The sequence below is a fragment of the Chinchilla lanigera genome, unplaced genomic scaffold, assembly GCF_000276665.1.
Source record: "Chinchilla lanigera isolate Chin_1 unplaced genomic scaffold, ChiLan1.0 scaffold00144, whole genome shotgun sequence".
Lineage (NCBI taxonomy): Eukaryota > Metazoa > Chordata > Mammalia > Rodentia > Chinchillidae > Chinchilla > Chinchilla lanigera.
The window spans coordinates 2,977,802-2,989,948 of record NW_004955545.1 but is presented as its reverse complement, the minus strand read 5'-3'; the positions used below and the strand labels follow the sequence as shown (position 1 = coordinate 2,989,948).

Here is a 12,147-nt window from a genome sequence, read left to right as displayed (position 1 = left end):
GAGTGCTTTACCACAGACAGATGATGAAGTTTAAGTCCAAGGAGGGCTTTCTAGACAGCACACAGCAGGGTTCACCTCAGGCAGGGCCGGCTTCTCACCCTGCCATTCTCTCACAGGCTGTGACACCCCTCTGGAAGACAGCACTACAGACACACCTGTGTCACCAGGACTGTAGCCACCATGACAACCAAATCCTGTGCATCCCCACCTCTCCATCAGGGACAAGCCTGAGGCAGGGGTGCCAGCAGGGAGGCCCCAGACCACCTCCCTGTGGAAGGGGCAATGGGGAAACGGATGCAGCCGAGGCCTGGGGGAGACCCGCATGTTGCTTGGTCTGCACAGATCGAAGCCAGGTCTCAGTGTCTTTCCCCTCCCTCCAGCCCTCTAGCCCAGCCCTCCAGGGCCTCAGTCTCCTGAGCATGTTGACTGCCTCTGAAAGGCCCCTACTCGCCCGTTGGCAGTGGTCTGCTGCGCCCACACGGCATGCGCACCTGCGTGCACACCGTGTGCACAGCGCCCTGTATGCAGGTGAAAGGAGGAGGCTCCAGTGTAAATGCACTTTCTTCCTCCCCATCTCCTCAGGACCCCAGGCCAAGCTGGGTGTCTCCCCTCTCCTCTTGGTCACTTTGGATTCCTATAAATATGTATGTATTGTATGTGCATCTTTGCTGTTGTAAATAACTTGACTTCTGTTTCTGTCCCTGAGTGCTGGAGGTAGTTACAGAAGGGACTGTTAAGGAAAGTGGAGTAGGGCCACCACTCGGATCCCTTCACAGCAAGCCCACCCACCCATCCAGGGTCAGGGCCTGAAGGAGGAGGCAGGCTGGCCTGTCCCTGTGCTGTATGGGGAGGTCTCCTGACCCCTCCTCTGTGGCCCGGTGCTCGGGACAGGGCCTGTGGAGAACTTCTCGTACCGTTGTGTCCTCCCTTCCCCACCTGCCCCTATAGAAACCTGTGTAGCAGGTATGGAGCTGAAGATGGACCCTAGGAGTGGGCAAGGGATTTGAATGCTGGAGTCCCTGAATTAACCCAGGACCATCCGTGGGGGCTACCACAGCCTTGGCCATCACCATGTCCTCACTCCAGCCCCCACTGATGACTAAATATACACACTGTGCTAGGTGTATATATACATATATATAAATATATATATAATATATAAAGTATAGATATGGAAATGACTGTTTTGCTGTTAAGATAATGTATACTCTTATTTTCTTCCTTTCATGGTTAAGATTTTTTTTTAAGAAAAGTTAAATATTCTTCAACTGTGGTATGTGTGTGATTCTTGGGACCACGTTGATAAAAGATACTGACCAGAGTTGTTCCTGATGCCAGAGCCTTAGAACCAGGTCTTACCACGTTGTTTTCCAAAGCTTCAGATGTGTGTTCCCTGAAGAGCTAAATTATACAGTCCCAGGCAGAAAATTCAAAAGATAATGCACTCAGTTTACACACAAACACAAAGGAGCAATGGGCCCAAGGCCCAGGGACCTCAGGAACTGCCCCCAGGCAGCAGTAGGACTGTGACCATAAGGTACAGGGGTCATTGAGGCCTGGCCAGCACCCACTCCCTCAGACACAGCCAGGTCACCAATGATAAAGTGTGGAGAAGGACCGGGGCTCCAAGAGGACTGGCAGGGGTAGCAGGAAGCTGGGGTGTCTGATCGTCATGTTCTGCGTTGGGAATTCAGAGAAATGACAGCTTGTCGCTCCAGTGCCTCCGCAGAGTCTGAGGGCTCACCGGCCGTAAGGGTGCTCACAGGCGAATGTGGAGCGGTCAGTGCCCTGGGCTGGGCAGGGAGACTGGCTCTAATCTGCCCCTCTTCTCGGGGCTCCCTGCTACTGGATGTGGGCGCCTCAGAGTCAGGTCTGTGTTCTCTGGGTTCAGGTTACCAACAGTGCTTGCTTAGTCTTTGCCACGTAGGTGCTGAGCCCTGGCCTTTTCCATACCCATCAAATACCTGAGTGGGCCAGATTGGAGGGGGACATGCTCAGTACCTCCTCCTCCCGCTGCCACAGCTTGTGTGTGTCAACAGGCAATCCCTGGCAGAGTGTATATCCTCTGACAAACTTGGAAAGTGACGGCCTGGACAAGCAGGAACTAGTCCTCCAGAGACAGGGGCAATCCCTGGCCATCTGATGCCGGCGGAGGGGCTGAACTGTGAAGTGATTCACACTGTCATTTCTGACCATGTAATGTGAACAGATCAAATGTTTCACATAGCTGTGGAACAAACTTCAAACACCCCTAAGGAAAAGTACAGCAATAGTCTGTTCCTGGTCTAAGGTTTCCCCTGGTGGGTCGCCACACATGGTGACAGTGCGAGTGTGTCTGTGGCCCGAGCTTCGGTGAAGATGGTGGTAGGGGCTAGGTAGAGAAAGGCGGGGCCTCCTCATCCTTGAGCTTGACCTTGATGGGGTCCTTTGGCAGCATCAGTTCCTGGATCATGATGTGCATGGGACATTGTGAGTCGAAGCAGTTTTTCTGCAGGAAGAAGATTTGGCAGCTGAGAAGAATGAAGGTTAGTCCTCTGTGAGAAAAGATGCCCTGGAGCAGGACAGGTTAGGGGCTAGCAGACGTGGAGTGAGTAACACTGCTGATCTTAGGGCAAGAGGAATGCAGTCCATGTTGTAAAATGGAGCGGGGGGCTGTAGACCTGCCTCGGAAATGGAAGGCAGAGGTGCCTGTAGCAGTGGTGAGAGGAGGAGGAACTCACCGCCAGGGACAGCCACAGCAGCCCCACTGGGCCCTTCGATGCACTCCTGGGTTTGGAGAGCTGTGCCTGGTACCGCACTGCTGCGAGGAAGCCCTCCAGCCCCACCTCTGTGATGCGGTTTCCTGGTGGTGAGAGGTGGCCTGTCACACCCTCTGAAGCCTGCCTGTCCAGCTCCCCATCCCCAGACACCCCCCACCAGGACCACCTTTCCCTGAGCAGCCCTCCACCCCAACTCCCTGACTGCTTGCTGTCTGACTTCCCTTCCCCCTCTTTATTCCCCCTCCCCCACCTGTCTTACAGTCCTCAGCCTCCTCCCTGAACCAGAACTTCCCCTCACCCCTGGCCCGTGCACAAGGGCCTCAGACATGATCCCAACTGTGGGAGAACCAGGTATGCTCCCTGAGAGTTGGGGTGGGCATCCTTCTGACAGGAGCTACAAGGGGTGGGGGGCAGGGAAGCTCGGCAAACATACGGAGGAGGTTGAGGTACAAAAGGACCTTGTTCCCAGGCATGAAAACCTTCCCATCTCGGTGCTCCATGGGCTCCAGGAGAGGGTTGATCATCTCTGTAGCTTCTGCAACCAGCTGCTAAAGCAGAATACTAATTGCAGCGGAGCAGAGGGGAGCTGGTCAACAGGCCAGTCATTCATTCATTCAACATACATGTTTTGCGTGCTGGCTAGAGTCCAGGATCTGTCCTAGGTGCTGGGGACACAAAGATAAATAAGCCCATACCCTCCAGAAGCTCCTTGGTGTGTGGGAGCCCGAGTAAAATTGGAACTCATTACAGCATGGCCCCGGAAGAGGTAAGCTAGGAGTGCTATGGAGTGTGGTGGGGGAGCTCCTAGCCCCATCTCAGGGTGGGAACAGCTGGAAGATGTGCCTGTGAGTTGCAGTGTGAAGGTATTGACATCCTCAGGTGAAGGAAGGCGAGGGGAAGCTGTTCAGGCAAAAAATGGCTGTGCAAAGGCTCCGCAAGCAGGAAACAGCACACAGAATTTCGCTTATAGCAAGTACTTGCTACCATGAGCAATGAGAGCAGACCGGCAAGATGGCGGTGGAGGCATGTGAAAAGGTGCTGGTGAGAAACAGCCTGTTCAAGACAGGCTGAGGCCACAGTGGTTTTCCTTTGTGCAATTTCCTGTTCTAAGAGCTTGTCTTAGGGGACAAGGGAGACTTCTGTAAGTGGATGGGGTGCTTCCCTACCTGGAAGGTCTCAGCAGGGCTGGGGCAGGGAGAAAACAAAAATATAAGGACAGAAACAGACCCATAGTGGCTGACAGGTTGGAAAGCTGGAAGTGTGAAGTCAGCACCTCAGGCAGATTTCAAAGCACAGAGCAGGTTGGTCAGAATAGAGCAGGAAAGGGGTGAAAGAGAACACCCTTTGTTCCCAAAGAGGACACCCTTTGTTCCCTGTGCAACTGCCCAAGCAAGGGTGGAGCGGGTGGCCTTTGGAGAAGTAGCTTCAATTGAGACAGCAGATCTAAAGTGTGGGCTACAACCGGACAAGGAAAGGGAGAAGGCCTTGTCCAAGTCAGAAGGGGAGGGAAACGCTAAGCTTCACTGCTGCCACAGCAAGCCCAGGTTGGGATGGAGGAGCTTTCAAGTGTGGTGGAAATAGCAGTGGAGGGAAAAAGATGAAATGACTCCTGCCAAGGCCCAGGGCAGAAGACCCCATCCCAGGAAGGGCCGGAGCATCAGCACTCCTGAGGAAGCCCGGACCCCACCTCTGCTTCTCCCTCAACTTACCTCAGATTCCAAGAGGATGCTGCGCTTCTCTTTGCTCCCTGGCTTGGTCCCTTTCCCCCTGCTTGGTTTCTGCTCAGGGATGGTTACCTCTGTAGGCAGAAATGAGCCAGAATGCATAGTGCAGACCTTGGATACCACCCAGGTTCCCCAAGGAGAATGGGCACAGTGAGGCCATTAGACCCTAGGAACTTTGGGTTTGAGTATAACGTAACAAGTGCAAGGGCCCCCAGCTAGGTAGATAGGCTCCTTTTCTGAGAACAGGGCCATCAGGATCCAGCTCTGGGGCACGAGCTGTAGAAGGAAGGGGAGCCAGCATGTCTGGGCTTCCCACATCATCACTGTGAGGAGGAAGGAAGGCCAGAGAGAGGCATGAGCAGGGCCAGCTCCTGGCAGACACATCCAGGCCAGGGGCCTCCTGCGCTGCTTTTCCCTCCTTCTCACAGGGAAGGTCACAGTCAAGGGGTACCTGCACTTACTCCCCTTGCCTGGCTTTGTGGTGTCTTCTTTCTTAGGGGTTCCTTGTGTGGGTGACTTCTCCTTCTTAACCACTTCCTGTGGAGGCTGTAAGAGGAGCGATAAGTCCTGCCTCCCAGGGGATGGGCAGCAGGTGTGGGAAGCCCTGGGGGGAGGTAGACCTGAGGCCCATTTGGCCTCCTTTCTTTCCCTCCCTCTGTACATCTTAGAGGTCCCTCCCAGACCACCCAGCTATCCCTAAGCCCACCTACCCCTGGCTTCTCCTTTTTCTTGGCCAGGCCCTTAAGGGTTTTCATTGACTGCATCTTTTCCACCAGTGCCACAGAGCTGATCCCCCCCATCTGAGGCTTCTCCCGTTCCATTTTGGCCTCTGCTTGTCGAGAGGAGGTTGGCTGTGCTCGTAAATGGGATAAAGCAGCAGTTAGAGCCCTTCTTCAAAGAGAGATGGTGAGGAGGATCCCCAGGTGGGGCAGCAGTGGGGCTGACGGCACCTGCCACCCATCTTCCTCCCAGAAGTTGAAAACAATTTGTCAGGACCTCCTCTGAGCTGAGGAGTATCGGAGGTATGGGCAGGGGTGAGTTGGGAGGTCAAGTGGGGTGCAGACTCTCCTACTGACTGGGAATAGCTGTCATTGGGCTATTTGCTGGGCACTATTGTAAATGTGCTCAATGAATTAACTCATTCAATCCTGTAAGGCAGGTACAATTCCCATTTACAGAAAAAGAAACTGAGGCAGAGGGGTTAAGTCCCGGGTCACAGGCTGATGCATGGATGAGCTGGAGTTCAAGTCCGGGTCTGAATCTAGTGCTTGGTATTTTGACGGCCCACAAGGTGGCTGTGCTGCTGGAGCCCACCCCGCAGAGGTTGGAGCCGAGTTCCAGCTGACACCTGCGGTTGCTCACCGATCTTGACCGCTCCTGTGACGCCTTCTCCAGTAGGAGGCGCCGGCGCTCCACCACCTCAGGGTGTTTCAGCTCGAAGGGGCGCAGGACCTGGGGCAAGGCCAGGCCTCCGTCAGACCCAAGGGAGGCCGGGGTGGGGGCTCCCCATATCGTAGCTGGCCCTCACCTCGGCCAGCTTCAGGGCACCCTTGTCCTGGATGCGGTTGTGCGCCAGGGACAGCCAGAGCAGCGAGCGGTTCAGCCGAAGGCCCTACGGAGCAGGCAGGTAGGTGGTTGGTGAGTCGAGCCGGGAGGGAGCGCCCCCACCCCGGCCTCCGTGCACGCACGTCCGCCAGGTGGCCCGCGCCCTTGTCCCCGATGAAGTTGAAGGCCAGGTTCAGGGACACCAGAGTCCGGTTGCTGCCGTGCAGTGTAGACAAAGCCTGGCCCAAGAGCTGTGCGCCGTAGTCGTTGATGTTGTTATTCCGCAGAGACAAATGAGCGATCCTGGGCCGCGGGAGAGGACAGGAAATCCGGCACTGCTGGGTGCCCTCAAGGTCTGGGGACTTGAGACAAGGATGGAGGGACAGGGCAGGAACGGAGGGCCCCCGGGGAGATGCCAGAGGATAAGGAAGGGCGGGGCTCATTCCTGTCGTGGAATGGGCGACAGGCCCAGAGAAGGGGGCAAGGGGGGGTGGCCTCACGTGCTGTCCATGGCCATGAGCTTGTGATAGGACTGTTTCGGCAGTGGGTTCCCCTCCAGAGACACCTTCCTGCAGACAGGAAAGATCTGAGCACCAGGAGAGACCACTGAGGAGGTAAGAGAGAGGGACAGACACAAGCAGGGGAGCAGCTAGGAAGCGGCGGCGGAAGGACCGGAAACCTGGGGGACCGATCCCCAGGCTGAAAATGCATGCATGAGCTCAGATGTGAAAGGGCCTCTCCGCAGGCTGACTGTGCTGGAGCAATCTCTAGAATGGCCCTCAGCTCCTGCTCTCCAGGCACTCTGTGACTCCCTTCACTGTGCCAGACCTAGGGGATCACTTCTAATGAACAGAATGTGGCAAGAGTGATGGGTGACACTGCCAAGTGTTGGTCCCACATGCAGGTCACCATGGTCTGCGCCTCCAGTGCTCTCTGGCACTCTCCCTAATGCCCTGTCACAGGACACGCAAATGCCTGGGGCAGCCAGCCACGGTGGTGCATGCCTGTAATTCCAGCACTCTGGAGGCTGAGGCAGGAAGGAGGATCGCCTCCAGTTCAAGGCCAGCCAGGGCTACATAGCAAGTTCAAGGCCAGCTTCAACTACATCATGAGACCCTGTCTCAAAAACGAAAGGAAAAGAAAAAAGCAACCAACAAATAAGCAGATGCCTGGGAGAGGCCTCAAGTCAGTCACACGGTAGAGCCAGGAAGCAGATTCTTCACTCCAGCCTCACCACAGCCCCAGCCAAGTTTTACTGCAGCCTCAAAACAGACCAAGCAAGAAGCACCCAGCTAGCCCACACCCAGATGATCTCACAGAACCTATGAGGGAATAAGTGCTGTTTGAAGCCACTAAATTTGGGAGCCATTTTGTTAGACAGTAACTGATAAATTACTGCATGACCCTTCTATAGACTAAGGACTTCTCCAGTAGTACTGAGAAAATACAGGTCTTTTTGAATCACAACAAAAACAACCACCAGATAGATTTTTTGTTTTTTTTTTCCAGTACTGGGAATCAAACTCACGACCTTGCACTTGCCAGGCAGGCCCTGTGCTGCTGAGCTAAATCCCCAGCCCCTAGATTTTTTTTTTTTAAGATAGGGTCTTGCTCTATATCCCAGTCCTCCAAGAAAAAACCAGCACCACCACCACCTCCAGGCAGCCTTCCAGGCCTTCCTGCCCCCTCCCATGAAGTGGGTGGCACTGCTTCACCTCCACCACCCCGACTACCCTGCAAGGTCTACTCCTAGGTCCTTTTCTCTGCCTCCTGGCTGTGAGTTCCTGCAAGATGACAACTGTCTTCCCAGCCTCAGGCCCAGGCCAAGGAACTGGGAGATGACCTCCAGGGAGAGTAGAGGGTGAGGCCCCAAGGGCTGGGCTCTTTGGATGCTGGTGAGGGCTGAAATGGGATTGAGTCTTGTCAGGGGAGAGCTTCACAACCCAACAGACATGTCTTGAAACCTGTGCCCTCCAGGATGCCAGGCCCAAGAGCAGGGACTCACCACTTCTGTACCAACTGCTCCCCCCACGCCTCCCCAGCCCAACCACTCTCCCCTCACCTGAGCGTGGGTGAGCAGAGAGGCAGGAGGGCGATGAAAGTGCTCAGGGTGTCATCCGTCAGCCCTACTTTCCACAAGCTGCAGTCAGCAGAAAGAACAGAAATAGCGGGAGGTCACCTGGTATGAGGACTCCTGCAAGTCCTCCAGCAGGCCCTTCCTTCCCTCTACCCCACTTTGCAGACCTGGCATCTGCCCGCTAGTGCGTGCGTGCGTGTGCGTGCGTGTGTGTGTGTGTGCGTGCACGCACACGCTCGCACACGCAGGCGTGCGTATGCTACTGGCTGGAGACTGACCCAGGGGCTTTGCACCCAGCCCTTTTTAAATTTTGTGCTTTGAAATCAATCAATCAATCAATCAGTCAATCAATCTTGTGTTCTGAGACAAAGTCTCGTTAAATGGCCCAGGCTGATCTGGAACTTTCGGTCCTCCTGTCTCAGCCTCCCAGAGTGCTGGGGTTCAGGATATTCCGTGCCCTTTTTTGTCTATCCTGAGCCCCCAGTATAGCTCACACACACTGACCCCTCCCCGACCCAGTGTCCTCACTTGATGGCCTGCAGCTGGCTGAGGGCAGGCAGGCAATTTGAGAAGATCCCCAGAATCCGGTCCTCCACCTTCCAGCCTGCAGAGGGAGAAGAGGGCCTTAAACCTGCGGGGGGCGGGGTGGGGGTGGGGGCTAGGACCTGGGGAGGGGCTAAGGCCGGCGGGGGCGGGGGTGTGTGGGTGGGACAGAGCAGGGTGTGCGAGCTACCACGGATGTAGATCTCCTTCACCGCCTTGCCGTCGTCCTGCTCCAGCTCCACCTGGATGGTGGGCCGGAAGAACACGTATTTGCTCTCCAGACTGTTGAGGCTGCAGGACGCTGACAGCCGCTGGTCCTCTGGAAGCCAGGTGAGGAGGCTGGAGGCTGTCGCACACCCCCCCCCACCCCGGGAACTCCAGCCTCTCACCGCCCCCAGCCCTGCCCCGCACACTCACAGACCCCTGACCAGCCACTGCCACTCACCGAGGGTGGGCTTTTCCGAAGTGGAAGCGGAGGAGTCGGAGATAGGGTGCGGGCGCGGCCGGGTGACAACCTTGGGGAAGTCGGTGTAGCCCGAGCGCGCGCAGAGCTCGGCGAAGTCGGCCTCTAGCACCCCCGTGCACTGGTACTCCTCTGCGGCGGGAGGGAGGGCTGGTCAGGGGCAGTGCTGTTACCAGCAATACCGCAGCCACAGAACTGTTCAAGTCTCTGAACGATCACGTGCCAGGAAAACCAAATTGATTATTGTGTGTTATATGTGCAGACCAAGCAGCTGCCATCCCTGGACAGCCTTCTGGCTTCACTGCTTAGGTCAAAGAGGCCACTGCTGAATGTGACACACTTCCACTGTGTGTGCCATCCACAGAAAAAGGCTGAAAAATGTCACCTGAACTTAACGTTGTTTGCAAGATGTGATTGATATTAGCAACCACATTCAAGTGCTTACCTTTAATTCACATCTGTTCAGGAAGCTGGAGAGGAGTGACGTGCAGCACACACATGTCTTCTCTATATCTGAGATGCAATGGCTCTCTCAAGATAGATCACCAGCCAGTTTCTGAGTTAGGAAAGCCGCTCTGGAGATTTCTTTTAGAAAAAGTCACTACCAATAGCACATGCACTGACAAAAAGGGGTCCTGAAACTTGCTTACTTGTGTGACACACAACCTGCTTGGCAAAGTCAATCTACCCCTTTAGGGAAGAATTACAGCTGTAGTCAAGCCAGCAGATAAAGTGACTGCATTCAAAGCCAAACTGGAATTATGAGGGTGATGAGTAAACTTTGTTTGTTTGCTTCATTTTTTTGAAACAGAATCTCACTGTGTAGCCCAGGCTGTGTATAGCCCAAACTCACAGTATATAGCCCAGACTCATGGTGATCCCCCTGCCTCATCCTCCCAAGTGCTAGGATTACAGGTGTTCGATGCCACATGGCTTAAACATTGGGATTTTTAACTTTTTTTTTTTTTTTTTTGGTACCAGGAGTCAAACTCAGGACGTTGCGCTTGCTAGGCAGGTGCTGTGCCACTGAGCTATATTCCCAGCCCTAAGGTACATTAACTTTTTTTTTAACTTTGGGTTTTTTTTTTCTTTTTTTTTTTTTTTTTTTTTTTTGCGGTACTGGGAATTGAACTTAGCTTGCCAGGCAGGCATTTATGCCACTGAGCTTTATCCCCAGCCCTACATTGGGATTTTTAAAATGCTTTAAACTTAGCAGAAATTTTGAAGGTGATTGAGTCAGGGTCTTCTTTCTTCCAGCTGGTGCATAACTACCTATCACAGCTTTCAAAAGGTTTGAGTATGCCTTCCCAGCCACAAAAGACCCCCAAACTAGAAAGGAGTGGATCTAGGACCAATTTGTGAATTGGGGAACCAACTGTGTCCATACTGAAACAGGATCCATTGCTTGAGGTCACAAGTGACAGTGGTCTTTGAAGTATGTTTGAGACAATTTCAGATCCCCATACATTCTGGATTAAAGTCTGAGATTCCCACACAAACACTGAAAAGCCTGCTTCCATTCCTAACATTCTGCCTTTGTGAAACAGGGTTTTCTGCAATGACAGCAACAAAAATGAGATTATGGAGTAAACTGGACACAAGCAATACACTTTGGGTGTCACTGTCTCTCATCACCCCCAGAAAGGACTATCTAGTTGCAGGAAAATAAATCAGGGCTCCCACTGATTCTGCATTAAGGTAAATTGTATAATTATTTCATGAGTTTAAGGCCAGTTGGGCTATGTGGTGAGTTCAAGGTGAACCTGAACTACATAACAAGACCTTGTCTCAAAAAAACGATTTCATGTAATAATGTAATACTAGAAATAAAGTGCACAATAATGTAATGTGCTTGAATCATCCTGAAACTATCCACCACAACCCCATCCATGGAAAAATTGTCTTCTATGAAATGGGCCCTGGTGCCAGTTCTGCTCTAGGAGATTCTGTCCTATCTTATCTTCCTTCTGGAAGATATTCTTTCTTTAGCTCTCCTAATTCTCCACCCACTCACAGCCACTTGCACTGACAGGGAGATGATATCTTGCAAGGTTTGGACAATCAGAGCCTTTTTCCAAGTAAAACACCTCCAGTCCAGAGACAATAACTTACTGTCCCTCTCTGATGGCAGAGCTGTCAAGTTTGTGTCAAGAAGCCATCCAATAAATTCTCATTTGTGCTTACTAGATCAGGTTGCAGTTCTATCACTTGCAACAAAGTGTCACCCCCTATGTATATAACACCCCCTATTTATATGACTCACTATGACTTATATGGTTTTGTTTTCTTTTTCTAGAGAAAGTAAATTCCGTGAAAGCAGGACTGTGTTCATCTTGTTCTCTGAACCATACCAGTCTCAGAGCAGACATTCAAAAAATAATTGTTAAATGAATGATTATCTATATAACGGCTTAAGACACCTCCTGGCAGACCCCACCTCCAGCATTCCCTGGGTCTTCCCCTCATACATCTCATATCTTATCACATCGTATTGTGCTTGTCAGCATCCCAAATCACAGTGTGGCTTCTTTAAGATGAAGTTCAACTGCCAAGCCTGAGGCCAAGCCAAGGCTGGCTTACGACCAGGGAGAGGCGGGTGGGAAGGCGCAGAGCGGCACCTGGAGCCTGGTTCCCCTGACCCCATTGCCAGCCCAGCGTACCCGGGTTTTTGGACTCCTCCTCAGCCATCAGCGGCTGGACGGCGGCTGGTGCCGACTTCTCCTTGGCCCCTCGCTCCCCTTTCTTGGTCGTCGCGCCGGACGACTTCTGGGTCCCAGGACGCGGGGTCCTGGTTGCCGTTCCCGGCTCGCTCGACATACTGGTGTGTTTGCGACCCTCCTGGGAGCGGTTCAGCCGGACAGGACTCTTGTGAGGCTCACGCTGGTGACGGCTGAACTAGTGGGTCTCTGTTCGGCTGGTACCCACGGGAATCCGACCAGCCAGCAGCGTGAGTCCTACGCGTCTCTCTCCCAGGCGACCGCGCGAGGTGGGCCGGCCGAGGCAGCGGAGAGGGGGCGGGACTTACCGGAGGGTGGG

General features: G+C 53.6%; 2 protein-coding genes across 21 annotated transcripts in view; one reads left to right on the top strand and one right to left on the bottom strand.

Moving 5' to 3' along the window:
* Arhgef11 (Rho guanine nucleotide exchange factor (GEF) 11) overlaps nt 1-1,273 on the top strand; it is a 110,484-nt gene extending 109,211 nt beyond the window's left edge. For all 11 annotated transcript variants that reach the window (XM_013508283.1, XM_005411733.2, XM_013508284.1 and 8 more), the window contains one exon: nt 117-1,273. In XM_013508283.1, the coding sequence (XP_013363737.1) occupies nt 117-175 (59 nt within the window). In that variant the 3' untranslated portion in view covers nt 176-1,273. The remainder of the gene's footprint in view (nt 1-116) is intronic.
* Nucleotides 1,274-1,428: 155 nt separating this feature from the next.
* Lrrc71 (leucine rich repeat containing 71) lies at nt 1,429-12,120 on the bottom strand. Of its 10 annotated transcripts, none has more exons than XM_005411725.2 (16): nt 11,772-12,120; nt 9,094-9,243; nt 8,839-8,967; nt 8,634-8,709; nt 8,091-8,168; nt 6,529-6,597; nt 6,172-6,331; nt 6,012-6,095; nt 5,846-5,935; nt 5,194-5,334; nt 4,945-5,029; nt 4,469-4,557; nt 3,383-3,424; nt 3,193-3,307; nt 2,721-2,842; nt 1,429-2,488 (listed from the first exon to the last, which is right to left on the bottom strand). In XM_005411725.2, exons 1-16 carry the CDS (start codon nt 11,926-11,928, stop codon nt 2,372-2,374), a joined length of 1,704 nt encoding a protein of 567 aa, XP_005411782.1. In that variant the 5' UTR covers nt 11,929-12,120; the 3' UTR covers nt 1,429-2,371. The 10 variants fall into 10 exon arrangements, with proteins under 10 accessions (XP_005411782.1, XP_005411787.1, XP_013363741.1 ...); XM_005411730.2 differs by having other exon boundaries at nt 3,218-3,307; XM_013508287.1 differs by having other exon boundaries at nt 3,239-3,307.
* Between the last annotated feature and the right edge of the window lie 27 nt (nt 12,121-12,147).

What these genes read in the sequence shown, in the direction of transcription:
- Lrrc71 (XM_005411725.2), bottom strand. Translation starts at nt 11,928, where the DNA reads ATGTCGAGCGAGCCGGGAACGGCAACCAGGACCCCGCGTCCTGGGACC. An exon ending in GGAGGAGTCCAAAAACCCGG is followed by an intron (nt 9,244 to 11,771) that starts GTACGCTGGGCT and finishes CTCCCGCCGCAG; the next exon opens with AGGAGTACCAGTGCACGGGG. An exon ending in CACAAAGCCAGGCAAGGGGA is followed by an intron (nt 4,558 to 4,944) that starts GTAAGTGCAGGT and finishes TTCTGCCTACAG; the next exon opens with AGGTAACCATCCCTGAGCAG.